Source organism: Lygodium microphyllum, chromosome 7 (assembly GCF_053477565.2).
Source record: "Lygodium microphyllum isolate KBCC chromosome 7, Lygodium_microphyllum_v1.1.10, whole genome shotgun sequence".
NCBI lineage: Eukaryota > Viridiplantae > Streptophyta > Polypodiopsida > Schizaeales > Lygodiaceae > Lygodium > Lygodium microphyllum.
The window spans coordinates 143,702,096-143,720,421 of NC_141141.1; the positions used below are offsets into that span (position 1 = coordinate 143,702,096).

The following is an 18,326-nucleotide window of genomic DNA, read 5'->3' on the forward strand; positions in this document are numbered from 1 at the left end:
TAGTAAAATTCAATGGAGAAGGCTTCCATGCCTGTACCACCTCATGAGGAAAGACCTCTTGTATCTCTTTGAAGATGGTGAAGGTGATACAGATGGTAGGAAACAAGATTCAAAAAGTGGGATCCTTGTAGTAGCTCCACCAAAAACCAAAGAATGAAAGAAGATGAATAACAAGGCACTAGGCATCGTTGCCTGAGGACTAAGTGATGATGTGCTACATCATATCTCTGGCATCAAAGATGCTAGAACTTCTTGGGAGGAACTTGACGGATCTTTGGTACCCAAGCAAAGAATTCAAAGGTAAAATTACTTGTGCAATTTTATAAACTGGATATAAAACATAGTGCTTCCATGACCATACACATTAACAAGTTCAAGAGCCTAAAAACCCAGCTTGCAACTCTTAAGAAGAATATTAATAAAGATGAAACAATAGTTGTACTACTTGCAAGTGTAAATAAGGATCCATATGAGAATCTTGTGTCCACCCTAAGTAATGTTCCAAGTCTCTCACTTAAAGATATTGAGCACTCACAACTTGATAGAGAAAGCAAAGTTAAAAGCAAGGATGCAAAGGAACACACAACCAAAAACAGCCTCTTGTACACCAAGGGTACTTATGGAGCAAAAGGCCGTGGTCGAGGATGTAAAGATGGTGATAGGATCGAAATGCAGCTGAGAGTACAGTAGACAGTGTGAGAGTGAGAGAGACAGAGTGAAGCACGACACCCAATCCAATAGACTGAAAGAGTGTCACTAGAAAGTACAAAGTACAACCCTTAAACCTTAGGGTTGTAGGGGGTGTTCACACACGACACACACTAAGTGCCCATAAGTGTGTAACATAAGCACATAAGCACATACGACAATAAGACTCAAAGTCTAGGGAAAAAAACCTCTGCTACCGAGAGTAAAAAGTGCCCCAGTGTCCTATTGATCACCGACACTCCCATATGAGCGTAGGCATAAGTGAGGCGTGAGTCAACTACCCAACAAACCCCCCTGGAGTGAAGAGTGATCAAGAGTACAAGGATCATCCGCCACCAAAGGATATCAAATTTAAAGCATCGCGAAATGCTTCAAATTTGTCACGAGGAAGAGTTTTGGTGAAGATGTCTGCCACATTACTGGTGGTAGGATAATAGAAAAGGCTGATATCACCTGCATGTAGCCTCTCTCTGACAAAGTGATAATGGATCTCAATGTGTTTCGTGCGGGCATGAAACACTGGGTTCCATGCCACTGCAATGGCACTCTGACTGTCAGTGAACAAAGGAGTAGGCTCCGTAACAGATACATCCAGATCAGCTAGCAAGCGTCTAAGCCATACGCATTCAACTGTGATAGTGAAAGTTGCCTTCTATTCAGCTTCACATGACGATGTGGCAACAGTGGATTGTTTCTTGCTAAGCCAAGAAATGCAAAAAGAGCCAAAAAAGAAACAATTGCCACTAGTGGAGTGACGTGTATCATAATCACCAGCCCAATCAGAATCACTGTAAGCATGTAACTACAGTGGTTCCCCCTTGGCATAAAGCAACCCAAGAGATCAAGTACCCTACAAGTAACGAAAAACACGCTTAACAGCTTGCCAATGCGACATACGTGGCTGATGCATATACCTGCTCAAAGCTGAAACTGCAAACTGTATGTCCAGCCTAGTGTTGCAATGGTAGATAAGACATCCAACTGCAGGAGCATATGTATGTATATCAAACAAATCACTGTCATCATGTAATGACAGCTTCAGTCCAAGTTCCATGGGGGTACAAACTAGCTTGCAATCCTGTAAGCCAAACTTCTCAAGAAGCTGCCCAATATACCTTGACTGTGATAGCCCAATACCTCGAGCATCATGTATGAATTGGATGCCCAAGTAGTAATGCAAAACTCCCAAGTCCGACATGTCAAAAGTTTGCTGCAAATTTTGTTTGAATGCTGAAATCTGATCAGCATGTGTTCCAGTGAGCAAAAGGTCATCAACATAAAGACATATAATCAGTATAGATCCCCCTTCTTTACATACGTAAAGGGTAGACTCAGATGAGCTGTTTAGAAACCCCTGACCAAGCAAGAAAGCATCTATTTTTGCATACCAAGCTCTAGGAGCTTGTTTCAAACCATATAGTGCCTTTTTGAGCTTGCATACCAAATGTTCTGAGCCTTCAACTGCAAAACCAATGGGCTGTTGTACATAAACTTCCTCCTGAAGTTCCCCATGTAAAAATGCAGTCTTGATATCTAGCTGATGCACTGTCCAACCATAATGTGCAGCCAAAGCAATCATAGACCTAATGGTCGTCATACGGGAAGTAGGAGCAAATGTCTCCTCATAGTCAATGCCCTTTTTCTGTGCGTAGCCTTTAGCTACAAGCTGTGCCTTGTATTTATCAATGGATCCATCTCCTTTCCTCTTCAGTTTGTAGACCCATTTCGTTCCAATGGCTTTCTTTCCAAATGGCAAGGACACCAAATCCCAAGTTTAATTCTTAGTAATAGAATCTAATTCAGCTTGCATTGCTGCCATCCAATGCACATTGTGTTGTGCATCCTCAAAACATTCAGGCTCTTCATTATCAAAAGTACTTGCTGCCATAACAAACTCCATGGTATGTGCTGAATCATGCAAACGAGTTTGCCTTCTAGTACGACCAGCCATGGGTGCATCCAAAGGACTATCTTGCATAGTCTGCAAATACCATCTAGGTAACTGTCTAGCTTCCTGAATGTGTGCAAGCTCTTGCTAAATTTCAGTTTCAGCATTATGTTGAATATTCCGATCAGCCAATGGCTGAATTTCTGCACTTTCCATAGGAGCAGCTGGCTGAACATTAGGTTCATTTTCTGAAGCTCCAACTGAATCACCAAAAGTAATGGGCAGCAGCCCTTCAAAAACATCATGGGCAGCCTGATATGTGTCCAAACCAGCCAAGGATAATTCTGATTTTTCATCAAAAACAACATCCCTGCTAACAAAAACCTTCTTTGTAACGGGATCATAGAGTCTGTAGCCTTTGCTCTCATTGCTATATCCCATAAAAATGCACTTAACAGCCTGGTTGTCCAACTTTTTTCTAAGTACTTGTGGAATATGGGCATAGGCAAGACACCCAAAGGTACGAAAGTGACCAACAGAAGGTTTACGACTGTTCCCAGCCTCAAAAGGTGTGATGGTCTTCAAGGCTTTGGTAGGGCATCTGTTCAAAATATGGCAAGCACACATGACTGCTTCCATCCAAAAACTATGAGACAAGCTCTTTGCCTTCAGCATACATCTGGCCATCTCCATGAGTGACCGATTCTTCCTCTCTGCTACCCCATTCTGTTGTGGAGTATAGGCAGTAGTGTACTGATGGACTATGCCTTTCTGCTTCAAAAAAGAATTCAGCATAGAGGACATGTATTCCCCCCCTCCGAACGAAGAACAGAGAGTCTTAATTTTGAATCCAGATTGAATTTCGACAAGTGCATTGAATGCCGAAAATGCATCATACACTTCTGACTTCTTTTTCAAACGGTAGACCCAACAAAAACGTGTAAAGTCATCAATGAATGTCACAAAATAATAACAACCGCCCAATGACATTGTTTGCATAGGCCCACAAACATCTGAATGCACCAACTGCAATCTGGTTGTTGCTCTAAAAGCAACATCACGGGGAAATGAGAAACGATGCATTTTCCCCAAAATGCATCCCTCGCATAAGTGCTCAGGAGGTCTCTCCAAGAAAGGTAAGCCATCCAGCATCTGAGTACGCTGCAAAAGCATCAAGCTGCCAAAGTTTACATGCCCCAAAGGAGCATACCATAACTCCGCTTGTATCATAGCAGGAGTAAGAGTGGATGTCGAGTATGCTGATTGATCTACTGAAGGAGCATCCAACTCATATAAACCATGATACAAGGATCTTGTCAAGACCAAAGTCATGCATTCTTTTTCTCTAACCATGCAACGGCCATCATCAAAGGTGACCTGCATACCACAACGTGCCAAAGAAGAAATAGAAAGCAAATTCTTCTTGATTCCAGGCACAAACAAAGCATCCTGCAGGCGGAGAATAGAGCCATCAATGGCTGTGAGCTGAATATCCCCAATACCACGAACAGGGTATGATGCATTATTGGCACACTGTACAGATTTCCCAACGGGAGGTGCACTAACTGAAGCAAACAGATCTCTGCGAGAGGTAATATGTCTAGAAGCACCACTGTCAAAGAACCAAGTGTCAGCATCCTCTATAAAGCTAAGTGCTCTATCTGCCCAAGAGATGTCATAACTGCAAGTGTAAAAACAATAGTCCCTGTCCACAACAAAGGACGCGGACTCACTAGCAATGGAAGGAGTAGTAGAAACAGACATTCTTGACTCCTTCTTCTTCTCTTTGGCAATGCGCTTCCTGCACTCAGTGATATAGTGGCCTAGCTTCTTACATAAATGGCATTTTCCTTTTTTAGCTTGCGTCCCCCCTTGTGTCTGATTTTGCGATGTGCCCGAAGTGCCAGAACTCTGTGGAGCATTTTTCACCTTGCTGTTTTTGCCTTTCTGTCTTGCCACAAAAGCCTGCTCAGAGACTATAGCATCCACACCACTATTTTTCCTTGTTTGCTCCTCCTCTAGAAGCAAACTAACCAACTAAATAAAAGTGAGTGGGTGCTGCAATCCTCATGGTGAGATTCAATGCAGTATGAAAAGACAAGTATGAAGGAGGTAAGGAATTAAAGGTGGTGGATATCAACTGTGCATCCGAAAAATACTCATCTACATTCATGAGCTGCTCCCTCAAGTCCTGAATCTTATTTAAGTGATCCTGCATAGAATCACCTTCATGCATCTTTAGAGTTTCCAACTCTTTCTTCAAGAAAGAGATCCGAGTCTCATTCTTTCCTGCAAGCATATTCTCCAAAGCCAACCATGCATCTCGTGAAGAAGATGCTGAACGGATATGAGGTATGATGGACCGCTGAACTGCCAGAGCAATCAGAGACAAGGCCTGTGCATCACGGGTATCCCAAGCTTTTTGAGCTGCAATTCTTGTAGGAAGTGGCTGAGGTGGAGCGGGCTGAGGTCCCCGCTGTCCACGTGCGCCATGGGGAGGAGGAGTAACGGGAGCTACAACTCCCGGTCGAGTTTCCTCTCCACTGACATAATCCCATAAATTCTTGGCCACTAATACATTCTTCATCATGAATGACCAAAGGGAATAGTTGTTTCCGTCCAGTCTGTCTTCCTTGGATACACACGTAAAGACATCACCTCCCTGATTTGCCATGATGACAAATTTCCAAAGACAAATGAGCAATGTCAAAGCAATAAGGACTGGAAATCTGCAAATTTCCAGAAATTGCAGCAAGCACATTTCTGCAATTAATGTGCAAGGGCGTACTCTGTCAAAAACTTTCTTTTAATGCACGCTTCCCAAGGTGCAAACAGTGCTCAACAACACTGTAATATCAAAATCCCCAAAACTTTTTGCCAGAAATTTGTTCAAAACAGTCTTTCTGTGAGACTGTAACAGCAGTTCATATGCAACTGTCCTCAAAATACATAAAAGCCCCAAAATTTCTGATGAACAAGTCCAGAAATTTGCATCAAATTTAGCCCACACTTGTATCCTGTTTGCGGTGCCTGCAGCGTATGAACCTCCTCTGCCAGAAATTTATTCTAGAATAAAGTGATATTTTACGTGACGTGGTCAGGGTGGACAATAGTCTAGTCGCTGGCCTTTGGAGCAGTCGGGCGGGTAGTGTGGCTGACGTGGACTAGGCTGATGGTGAAACGACAGGTCGCAGTCTGACGAGGCAGTTGGGTGGCCGTTTGGAGCTGAGGAACAGGACGGCGCAGCAATTGTGAGGCGTCGCCCAGCTCTGGTGGCGACTGCGCCTGCAGCAGCAGCTAGCGGACGTGCTGGAGGCAAGCGTGCCAGAGGCAGGCAACGCTAGAGACAAATGTTTGCAGGCAAACGTGCTGAAGGCAGGAGGTGGTGTCTGGATCTGCACGCTGGCGGACGAACAGGCGCAGGGGCACTTTGGCCACAGGCAGGCAGGTGGAGCTGACAGAGCTGAAGAGCAAGATCAGGTGGTGCTGGTGGGCAGACGAGCTACAGGTCGAGCTGTTGAACTCTACAGATTGGTAGTGACTAGGCAGAGCTGGCGAGGGCTGCAGACAGCAGACAGAAGACTGCTCTGATACCAAATGTAAAGATGGTGATAGGATCGAAATGCAGCTGAGAGTACAGTAGACAGTGTGAGAGTGAGAGAGACTGAGTGAAGCACGACACCCAATCCAATAGACTGAAAGAGTGTCACTAGAAAGTACAAAGTACAACCCTTAAACCTTAGGGTTGTAGGGGGTATTCACACCCGACACACACTAAGTGCCCATAAGTGTGTACATAAGCACATAAGCACATATGACAATAAGACTATAAGTCTGGGGGAAAAAACCTCTCCTACCGAGAGTAAAAAGTGCCCCAGTGTCCTATTGATCACTGACACTCCCATATGAGCGCAGGTGTAAGTGAGGCGTGAGTCAAATACCCAACAGAGGACTCAATACCAACAACAACAAGAATCGGATTATATGTCATTACTGTGGTAAGATTGGCCATATAGCCAGTGAATGTTTCCACAAGAAAAGAGCACAGCAGATGCAGAATGATCACCACCAGAACTAGTTTATGAATGAAGAATAAGAAGAAAAAGAAGATTCTTCCACTACCATTAATAACTCTGACAGATTGTTCTAAAGCATTTTCATTATATCTTTCATATGTTTTTCCCATAGTAGATCTCTATTTTTCCCTTAGTGGATTTTCTTTGTAAAAACCCTTGCCAAAGATTTAAAGTTTCAAGCTTTAACTTGATTAGGTTGCCTATGAGCTAGTCTCCCGGGCCATGTCACCATGTAGAGAGGGCAAAAGCCAACAAATGTAGGGACTCATCATTTGAGGAGGGGTATTGAGAAATAGACAAATGATGTATGCTCCAGGAAGAGATGTCCTGAATCCTATATGCACATTGAGGAGAGTGGAAAAACCCAACTACTATAGAGCACTGTACTTTCATAATGATGAAGCAATATCATAATGCTTTCCTCTTTCAATTAGTGTCATTCTAAGTTCAATACACAAGATTATCTTTATGAGTCCAAGCTTTCATCTTGGAACCTAATTCGCTTGTGCAACAGTTGTCTACTCATTGTCCATGTCAACATGAATTTAGTCTTCATCTTCTAACCTCCATAGCTCCTACCATGCTCTAGATCCGACATTTTAACAGTCTGCAATCTGATTGTAGAGTGTCACAAATCCAAAGTCCAGAAGACTTGTTGCAATTGATGAGAGTGCCTAAAGCTCTAAAAAGGATACTACTAAATCCCTGACATTACTCTCATCCCCATCCGAATGTAATGTTGTGCCATGTATGAGCTACACACGTAAACGCTCATCAAATTTAAGATGGGCAGCCAAGCCACGAGATATGAGTATTTATCTTCTTACATTTAGCAAGTATACTTTTCATTTTACCTCACTAGGTTTTTTGTATAGGTATTGTACAAAATGATTTGCTACATGCACCCCTAGTATTGATAGCACCTTTCTTGTCTCCCTCCCACCTAAAGAAAGACAAATATATCACACCAACTATGTAATTTTTTCAGACAACCAAATGTCTCCTCACTACATTCTATTACATTATATTTCCATGGCGATGACCGGTACTTTATGGATATACTATGTTTACATTCGTCGAATCATATCAGCGCTTGAGAAACCATTATTTGAAAGCTATTTACTAGATCGTCCCTTCACCTATTAAACAGGCTGCACTATCAATGATGTGGTCACATTACCTGTAAATCTGCAGGATATTTCTAAGTAGTATGGATATCTCTAGCCATTATCCACTCCATGGAAATTTTCTCCATGGATTGTGCCTATACTTTTGCACAACTAGCAATGTGGCCCCTCTTCTGATGCATGAAGTTTTCTTTCAGGTAAGACTTGATAGTGATTTGGCTTTTCTGCTAAGAATAAAAGCTTACAAGTGAGAGTATTCAACGCATTATGCTTCAAAAAGGCACATTGGAGTATAGACTTAAGCCTAGACTGCACAATATCTCAAGATAAGATTACACTACCTCCTTTGACCGCCCCTTGCCTTAGAACCACACTAAAATTAGTGGTTTCAGTTGCACCAATACTATAAGAAAGGAATCAACAACCGGTGATCTGTAACCCCCAGGTCAGAGATCGGGATGGGTTATAGATTGGCGAGCGCCCCCACATCCGGTGGGCTAGTTGGGAGGCGGGTCCGGCTCGTACCATCTGGACATGGCGGGAGATGTGCAAGATGGCGGACAAGGAGGTGCTACAGCAGGCATTAGGTTACCAGAGAGGAGTTGAGTTGAGTAGAAGGGAGATAGACACAGTAATACCTCATGAGTGGCTTGCCTCCCCGAGACGAGAGCCAATAGAGCCCAAGGAGGTATGGGCTGCTAGGTTTTCACCAACAGGTATCCCCCTACAGGTGGCAAGTAGAGTGGGAGGTGCCCCACATGGAGCTTTCTTCATCGTGCAAGGGAAGGGAGGGGTGGGGGGGGTGGTGGGTGGGTGGGTGGTGGTGGTTGGGGGGGCCGGCGCATCTGGCCCTTGATAGAGGGCAGCAAGATGATGGGATAGTTGTTCTTTCATGGAGGAGGATTTGGGTGGTCGGCCTTCAAGGGAAGATATGGCAGCTGGATTCTTATGTCTTCTGGGATGAGCTTAGGAAGTGGCACCTCTGGATTCGGGAGGGCAAGCCACTTGATGAGCTGGAGTGGGATCCGGGAGAGTGGCTATGGCCAGCCACTGCGGTCGCCAAGAAGCCACCGAGGTTCATGGAGTACATAGCCAGGATTGGCAGACACGTGTACTGATGCAGAAGGACATGGATTGGGCGGCGTCACATAGCAGGTATTGGCCGGGGCACAACATCACGGAGGCTTTTCGACGGACCTTCTACCTATGGGATAGCTGGAGACCAAGGAGGGTATCGTATTTCTTATGCCTGGTGGCACATGGAGGTCTAGCGGTGGGGAGTTGGTTAAGCTAGATGCAAAAGGAGGGAGGCTGTAAACGCTGCACACAACAACCTCTGGAGTCTCCAAAGCACTACCTTTGGTCGTGTGAGGCGGCGCAGCTTGTGTAGAGAGGAGCATGCCGCATCCTCTGTCATATAGCACCCAGCCTTGGATATATCTCATGGGAGGCTTTCTGCTAAGAGGCAGTCAGCCAGGGCTGTCACCTTCTGTATGAGGCTAGGATGCAGGACATGATATTCATTATTGAGGCAGGGTCGTGCGCAGTGGTCAATTTGGAGGCTCTACCCATCCACCAAGTACTGGAGCCCACAGCAGACCGCTCGAAGGTATGGGAAATCATAGGGAGTCTTAATGGATGGTACATCTGGAACACACAATGTCAAGAAGTTTTTGGCGGGGAGAGACTTTCAGTACAGGCGACTTTAGCAGAGCTCTGGACCTCCATCGTCCACTCTCTCCGCAGCCGATGGGACCAGGTGCAGGGTGAGTCTCAAGATTGTCAGCAAGAGCTCCATTTTCATTTCATGCGCACTTGGGGTGCGCCAAGACCTATTTTTTGTGGTGCAGGAAGGCAACCCCAGATGGCAATACACCCCCCCTCCATGGCTTCATGCTCCTATCCCCCCAGGACCGCCCTGAGAGGCTTGTATACTTGATATATCCGTGACTTTGCATCAGCTCCAGCTAGTCTGTTGAGCATGAGCACTTCCTTGTATTCAGGTTTTTTCTAAAGTAATATAATTAGCCACACTTTATTTGCAAAAAAAAAAAAAGGAATCAACAGGATCTCCTTAACATGGTTGTACTGAAAAACTGCAAACACATTCCCTATCATTTCCATTGTGAGAAACAACATGGAGAGCTGTGGAAAAACAAACCTGATAATAGCGGACAATGTGATGGTGCTGCAGCCTTGAAAGGGTAGCAACCTCCCTGCAATAAATCAAGAATTAATAACCAATGCCAAAATGCCCACATGGAGATGTATTCAGTTTTCCCAGAAATAGAATTTGTAAACACAATTGCACCATTTTCTCTGCTCAGTCAATTGAACTTACAACATACATTTCACATGTTTAATTGTTTCAGAAATGTTTGAAGCGAAGAAGTCAAAACCTTTGCACAATCTAGTCTACCTTAATATTTTTGCATCCAATGAATCTTTTCTATCTTTTAGCCTGATTTTTTTCACTGCATAGCGGCGCCCATCCAGGTTGTTCCTGCATAGAAGAACATATCCAAATCCTCCTCGTCCTAACACATAGCCACCCCGACAGCGAAAACAAAAAAGTGAGAGAGTTTTTACAACTTCTTAGCTCATAACAAGCTAAAAGCTCCTCTATACCAAACTTTTCTTAGTTGTGGCCTGCACGATTTAGTATGTGTTAAAGCAATAAAGTAGCTTATTTCCCCTTTCTTTGAGATTTTTTGGACAGCTAAACAATGCATATTTTTGATGCATTATGCCCTATGATATCCAACATAAGCCTTCAGCAGGAAACAAGGACTGAAAAGATCAGGGCAACCCTGAATTTTGCCAAAGAATGAGATCCAAGATAGAGCTAACAACACACTTTTAAGATATCTCTCAAGCAATATTTTAAAATCTGTACATTGGATGCAAACTACAAGCACTCTACGATAGTCAACCTGCAGATATGCTTGATACAGAGTTTTGAGTGACATATTTAATGTCAGCAAATAAAGTCTTTACGCATTGAAAGAATTATGTAGTTAAGAAATTCATGTCAATTTTCTTTCAAAAGTTACCTGAATTTTAAATGAACAGAACTCTACTATAGTACTTAACAAAGAGTTCCAGGTTGTGTGAAACCTCAAATTACAAACTTAGCCTATCACCTGTTGTAATCCAGCATAAGGATACTAGTCTGCATAAGCTTCTCACAATGGATCAAACCTAACCAAAAGAATACTATTAAAAACTTCTCTCAGATATACAATAACAAAATAACCAGTCTGGTGATCTGTAATGCCAGTCATATGAGGTTACCCCTGGATGGAAGAAGGTTGGAGAATCCCATGCATCAAATAAGGCCTCCCACCTATATGGTAACAAAATAACCGGTCTGGTGATCTGTAATGCCAGTCATATGAGGTTACCCCTAGATGGAAGAAGGTTGGAGAATCCCATGCATCAAATAAGACCTCCCACCTCCCCATGTGCTCTAAATACTCCTGCAATCTCTCCCACTTGCCTCTAAGAGTAAAAACAATCTCTATCTAGATTCAAGTGATAGTCTCAGAAGAAGTGTGCTGCTGATCTATACACCGCATATTGCAGTAGCAACAGCACAAACAATGAGGAAGCAGCACTATCAACAGCAACAACAACCAGGATGGCACAGCAGTAGCACAAAGAAAACAAAAACAATATTAACATGTACTAGAGGCCTAATTGGCTTATGATACAAATCAACATATAATGGGTCCACATCTTGGAGTAACATGTAAAAACTGAAAAGCAATTAACTAAATGTTACTCAAATGCATCCCATGCCTAGTCCTTATCTACCATGCTATAAAATTATACAAGTAATCTACCACAGAGCTCTGAGTGACTGTTGAAAAACTGGCTCCACTACGTCACAACCATCACCTCCACCAGCCCTCCCTCCTGCGCACACCACCCTTCATGCCCACCACTTCTCCCCCACTGCCATTCCGATCTGATTGCCACATGGGAGTCTTGCTCTAAGAAAAGGCGACCTGAACCTACCTTTGCTCAAATCAGTGAACAAGTTGAGGGCGACGAGCTTATAGATGGATCTTTTGACTTCATGGAGGATAACGACAAGAGGAGTGATGGACTCTTGGTGACCATCATCAAGTTCATATTAGGAGTGATACTATCTCAAACGAACTTCCTTCTTCAAATAAACGACAATGTTTAGAAGAGAAACAAAATGACACTCCAAGACATCTCACATCAAAGCTAGGACGTAAATTGCTAAGTCCAAGCATTCTTGAGACTTGGAAATAATACAAGTGCGCAGATCTTGAGGTACTTGGGCAAGTAATGGGATGCCTAAGGGAGGGTAGGGGCCAGACGGCAAGAGTCCAAGGAATACCTAGCCCCTCCAATTGAGAGTCTGTTCAACTAGGCTACAAGGTGGGTGGCCTAGTTATAAGTGAACATTGCAAGCAAAGTCAAAGGTGCTCCTCAATGACCTTCTTCATCATACAAGAAGGCGTCCAGTTAGCTCTGAACAGCAAGCAACGTGATCTAGTCTTCCAAGGCATCCCTTGAAAGAGGATCAAAACCATAGGACTCCAAGGAGTGTCATAGCACCTTAACCCATACATTGCATGGTCAGATATTCAGGAGGGGCAACTCTGGATTTGGGAGAGCAAGGCCCTCAATGAGGCAGATTAAGACCCAAAAGCCACACATGGCAACTCTAGATTTGGAATGGCACATCTTGAAGGATTGGGCTCCATCATGTCATAGACATTGGGCAAGGCATAGCATCACAAACCATTCGAACCAACTTTTTGATCATGCCTGTGGAATAGTTGTGGCGGCCGAGGAAAGTCTCTTATACATCATGAGAGGCCTCGTGTATATGATTTGATATGCACACAACTCCTACTAGATGGTTGAGCGTTTGTACTTTGTTGTATTCTTTCTAAGTAATATAATTAGCCATACCTTTTTTTGCCCTTTTTTTAAGAAGTCTACCACTAACTCAATTCGGTGGGCATGACAATATATAATATATCAAACATGGAAAATGTGGTAAGGAGGGCTCACATATCTATCTGCCTTGTTGTAGATTGTGTAGTCTTTCCTCCATGCCTTTATGATGTTGTGCCTATATCTTAGCATTTTGTGCATGATATGGTCATGGTGGTCTGAATCTAGGTTGGTTGGGTCTCGTAGTGGCACTGATATCCGAGGAACTCTCTAAAGTCTCCATTGTGACATGGATGATATAGGAGGAGGGCATTGTGAAGGACACTACTGGGCCAGTGACTTATGGCTAGAATATCTGGCTCTATTGTCGAGAAGACCCTTTTGATGCCTCTGAAGTTCCTGGATGAAAGGCCAAAGTATCTCTGATCAAGATAGTCTATTACTCAGCTAAGTTGGCCAAAAACCTCTCCAAATAAGCAATGGTATCTTCCGTAATCTCGAAAGTATACCAGACACGGGCAAACGTAATGCTCCTTTGACTCCTGATAGCAAAGCGTGCATTATCATCCATGGCTACATGTGCTGCTCTATCTGTTTCAACTTCAAGGGTCCAATGGTACTCTGATCCAACAAACAATGATGCTCATAGCATGAGGCAAATGCACAATTGTGATACAGTTGTTTGATAAACTGGTGATCTGGAAATCTGAGAAAGTGATCTCATTTAGTGTTGAATCTTGGTGCGTAGGGGGTGCAACCGAGTCTCTCAGGTATGCATGTGTATCAATTCGTGCCTCAAAACTCTGTTCCTCTCCTATCTGGAGGGTCGAAAGTATTAGGAATCATCATCATGCTGGAAAGGTGGTAACCTGCAGAGTCCAGTCTGTGCTCCAAGAACCCATGAAGTACTACAACATGCCATGACAGTTTGTGGCTGTGCATAACAATCCTCTGTGATGTCTCTAAGGTTCAAAATGGTAGCTTATCTATGCTCATTGAATTGATGTATCTGATGTAGGTGGCAATCTTGGACTAGGGCTTCAATATCATCAACAAGAGGAGGAATTTCCCCAAGCCATAGTAAACGATGATATTAGACCAACACTCAATGAAAAAGCTTCCAATGATATATCAAAGTCCTATCATTTTGCTCATCATTTCTAGGCATAAAAAAGTAATCATAAACATATGCTTAGGCAAAATATTGTGAATCATTAGGCAATTTCAACTCGTGCAAATTACCTCTGACTACTAGAAGATTTAAGCATTTGAGCAATGGATGAATGGCCACTTCATACAATAAAGCACTCAAAGGACAGCCCTAAGACACTGATCTTTCCCAAAGACCAAGGTTCAGATAAATCCTGTCCTAGAATAGCAAAAGTGTCACTGTCCTCAGACAACGAAAAGACAGCATCTTGCATTCTAAAACCAAAGTCCAATTTGGCCATGGTATGTGCAATGTAATCTCAGCTCATAGAATCTTGCATATGCACGTTCACTCACGTAGGCACAAGTGCAAGCACGTATGCAAATGGGCTGGTGCACACATACATGAACAAACAAAAAACACCCAAATAAGGTAGAAAAAGGTAACATAAATTAGAATTTAACAAATATATGAGAGCAGATACCAAGCAATGAAATCTCTTCAAAGTCATTTGCATAGCGCGAACTAGCTCTTTCAAATATATTGCTTTTCCCATTGAGATCATTTTCATCAATGGTCCAAAATCTTTTGGCAGCAAGTGGCCCCTGTTCAAACAAGGCCCATATTAGTATGCCATTAAAACAAAGACAGAAATTCCAATGAACATCAGCAAATAGCTAGGATGCAACCCCAAATGGAACATTTGTTTCTTTGATGCAGTCCACGAAAATTCGACAGAACGCTAGATCAAAAAGCTGTGGTTGCTTCACAACCAAATCAGTAATCCACTGTGGGATAACCTGCCAAGAAATATTGAAAAGACAGCCACTAACATCATCTTCTGAAAAGATTGACTGGTAAACATAAGTTAGTCATTGCAATCAAAATAATCTTAAAAATCTGAAGTCATGTCCAGCTTTCATCAGAGATCATACACCACAAACCCACTAAGAACATAGTATTTAGTTCAACAATGCCATTTGACTTTCGTATGAAGTTGGGAAAAGGAACTGCATGGCTTTGAAAGAGGATAGGATTGTTTCCTCATCTTACGTTTCCTAGTTTTACTGCCAATCACCAAGACATGAAAGATATTGTATGCCTGGGCCCCTTAAGGCAAACAGAAAGAGCTGAAACATCCAAAACTTGATGAAAGAGCAGATGTCATTTTTTTAATGCTAGAAGGCCAACATTTAAGGCAACTAATAAGGCCAAGTATTTATAAAATATTGATTATGTATGTTCAGTAAGGTTTGATTACGAAGCACACTATGTAGATTGCAGGAACAAGATTCATGTAGACTATCAAAATTACCCAAAATGTCTGAAATTCATGTTAGTATTCATTGGCACTGTACCTTAAGTTTCCTATGATATCTGAATTACAGTCTCCATTGTTGCATATGTGTATTTATTGGCATTGCACATTAAATTTTCTATAATATCTGCATTGAAGCTCTCTTTAACTCTTTAACTGAACGATATCATATGGGAATAGAATACAGATAGATCTGAGGGTTCTCAATTGGAACAAGTCATGCAAAAAAAGTCTAAAAACGTCCTCTTTTCCCAAAGGTGAATGTCGTACTAGCTGGGCTATAATGTTAAGCGAAAAAAGATGCATTACACATGAGATCTTCATTAAAACAGCCCCAAAACTCAAAACTTACCAAAGTTTTTGTGTCTTATAAGCAAGCACCCAAACTTTGGGAGGATCCACATCTATAAATAGGACGCTGCCCAGCCATTTTCCTATCCCTTGTTTTGCAAGTTAACCCAATTCATCCTGTCTCACCACATGGCTGCCAGCTTCACCTCTTGCTGCTCCCCACTCATTCCTCATCATCTCCAACTGCTGCGGTGATCATCTGAAGGCTGCCTACACCTGAATTTGATTCTAGCTGCTGTTATGATCACTCCAGCTCTCTAATCCACTACTGCAGCCCCTATTCAAGTGTTCCCAGCTGCCAACCCAATCACTAGGACTTGGTAGACTAGGAAGCATTGTAATCACTTGATTTTGATTTCATAGGCTTACTTTGTACTTGCATAGGGGATTTATATGTTGATACACTAGGGTTTGCAAAAGGAAACATTGAGTGTACGACTGTGGCTGAAACAAATGAACTCCAAAACTAATGCAAAAACATTAAAACACATAATGCAAAACGCAGAATGAAAATAACTCAATAATGAATTGATAAATGAATGAAAATGTACAGAATGCTCAAGGGAAAAGCTGTCCAACAGCCGATGGCTCATGGGAGCAGGCTGAGGGAGGTGTTGATGTGTGTCGTCCACTGGAGATGGATCCCGAGTGCAGTGACAAGGAGTTGGAGCGGAGGTTAATGAAGAGAAGTATAAAAGTGCAAAAACAACCTGCTACAGTTGCAAACGCAGATCAGGCTGTGATAAACTAACAGAGTGACACACATGATAACTAACACACTGATTACTGTACACATGATAAACTATAACTAACAGACTACAAGGCTATAAAATTTTCCAAGTTTTCCAATAGTAGGCTATGAATATTACTAAGAGTGTAGTATAAATGTCCTGTTAAAAAGGCTGAAGTGGCGATGTAGTATTAGTCCCATTGACCTTTAATCTAGGTGTGGTTATGCCCACTACAGTTTGGCCACCAATGGTTTGGGCCAGCAATTCCACTTGGATGTGAAGGCTCAGTTCAAGGTCCCTATTCTTGATCACACCCATAAATGTCCATTGCTTTGTGAATCAACATACCCTACCTAGAGGTAATTGGTAACCATATTTTCAAACATGAGGATTGGCATGGATGATGGGTGCGCTATGAGCCGATTGAATACAAGCATCTCTTTGTTAATGCAACTCTAGTCTAGGTAGTTGATTACTCAAGTAAGTGGGTCAAATATCTACATGAACGGATCACTACATCTAATGCTCCTCCAATTCAACCTCAAATGGCGTAGGGTACATATCCTCCCCTCCCTATCTCCTTATGAATCCTACATCTACATCGCCCCCTGGACTCTTCTTCTCCTAATTCCACTTGATGACAAAATAGCTATAATTATTCTATTGCAATCTCCATTGCATGAGTCAGTCTGGTGATTCCTATAGCCTGCATTGTACTCCACTTTACGGCTGCCATTATCTCCAGCTCCTGCAGCTCCCATCCTCAGCTATCCCTTTCATCCTAGTGACTCAAATAGTCTACGGCTTGCCTTAGCTGCTGTGCTCTTCACCCAGCCTGTTGTCATGGTCACCTCTAGCTATAGCCCATCATCTTGGCAACTCCTAAAGTTCTGTTTTTCCCCATCTTGCTAATGTCCGGTTTCTGCACCAGCATGACCTAATCAGCCTGTGTTTTGCTACCTACAGCATGCATCTGACAGCTAATCACATGCTACACCTGCTAGACAGCATCTTTGACACCACTGATCAGAGAGCACCTATTTTGCCTTCTACAGCTGCCACCCTACTGATCTACACTCGAAGGACAGCTGCGTTTTGCTCCTAATTAGGCTCCACTACTCTCGCATTTCTCTTGATGGACCATCCTACTCTAACATCTGTCCTATTGGCTGCATTTTTGCTGTTTGCTCACACCTGCATCAAATTCAGCTCCAATTGGTGGTCACTGTACTCAAGATCCATCTTCAGTGGACATCACACTTTGCTTTCTCCCTCAACGCACTCCACAAGAGCCTCTTGTGAAGAAACTACTAGGGTTTGCATTGAGGAAAAATAGAGTGTATGACCACCACAGAAGCACAAAGACTCAGACAGCGATGTGCAAAACTCAAGATTCAAAACGCAAAAACACAAACACAAACAAAGAGAGAATGAGAACTCTAAAGTGAATGAAGCAATGCAAATGAATGTAAGAGTGTACAAAATGCTCAAGGATAGAGCATTAGCATGTCGGAGTGTGACATCCATTGGAGACACATCCCGACTATTGTAACCACCAATTGGAGTAGTTGGAGGACAGAAAGCTGCAAAATGCCGATCCCAAAGGTAGTAGATGAACCAAACGCAAGTAGACAAACAATGGAGAAGGAAGATGGCAGCCCAAACTACAAAATGCAAGCCTACATGAGTCGTTAGGTTAGATGAAGAACACATGTTGCCTCGGCACTTGGAGAGCCAATGCAGCTGGCACAAGTTGTCTAAGGGCTAGCGATGGTAGACACGGTCCAAATACCCCTAATGGAGGGTAGATTGAAGTTGGCGATAGCAGTGGAGGTCCAAATAGAGCCAGTGGAGGAGCACCAGGCAGCAGTAGGCAGCAACAAGGAAGCAGTCACCAAGCAACTAGACAAGTAGACGAAGTGATGGCAGTAGTCGTTAAGGCTCGACCACCATGTGGTGGGAGACTTATGACCAAAATCTGCACACAAAGGTGAGAAACTTGCATAGAAGGATGAGACTAAATGGTAGGCAGCTGTCTA

At 43.0% G+C, this 18,326-nt stretch overlaps 1 protein-coding gene across 6 annotated transcripts in view; it reads right to left on the bottom strand.

Annotated features, from left to right (window-relative positions):
- GCN2 (protein kinase family protein) overlaps positions 1 to 18,326 on the bottom strand; it is a 323,601-nt gene that overhangs the window by 209,786 nt on the left and 95,489 nt on the right. For all 6 annotated transcript variants that reach the window (XM_087682047.1, XM_087682045.1, XM_087682046.1 and 3 more), the window contains 4 exons: positions 14,577 to 14,687; positions 14,372 to 14,492; positions 10,219 to 10,336; positions 9,961 to 10,015 (listed from right to left, as the gene is read on the bottom strand). In XM_087682047.1, coding sequence (XP_087538173.1) covers positions 9,961 to 10,015; positions 10,219 to 10,336; positions 14,372 to 14,492; positions 14,577 to 14,687 — 405 coding nt within the window. The remainder of the gene's footprint in view (positions 1 to 9,960; positions 10,016 to 10,218; positions 10,337 to 14,371; positions 14,493 to 14,576; positions 14,688 to 18,326) is intronic.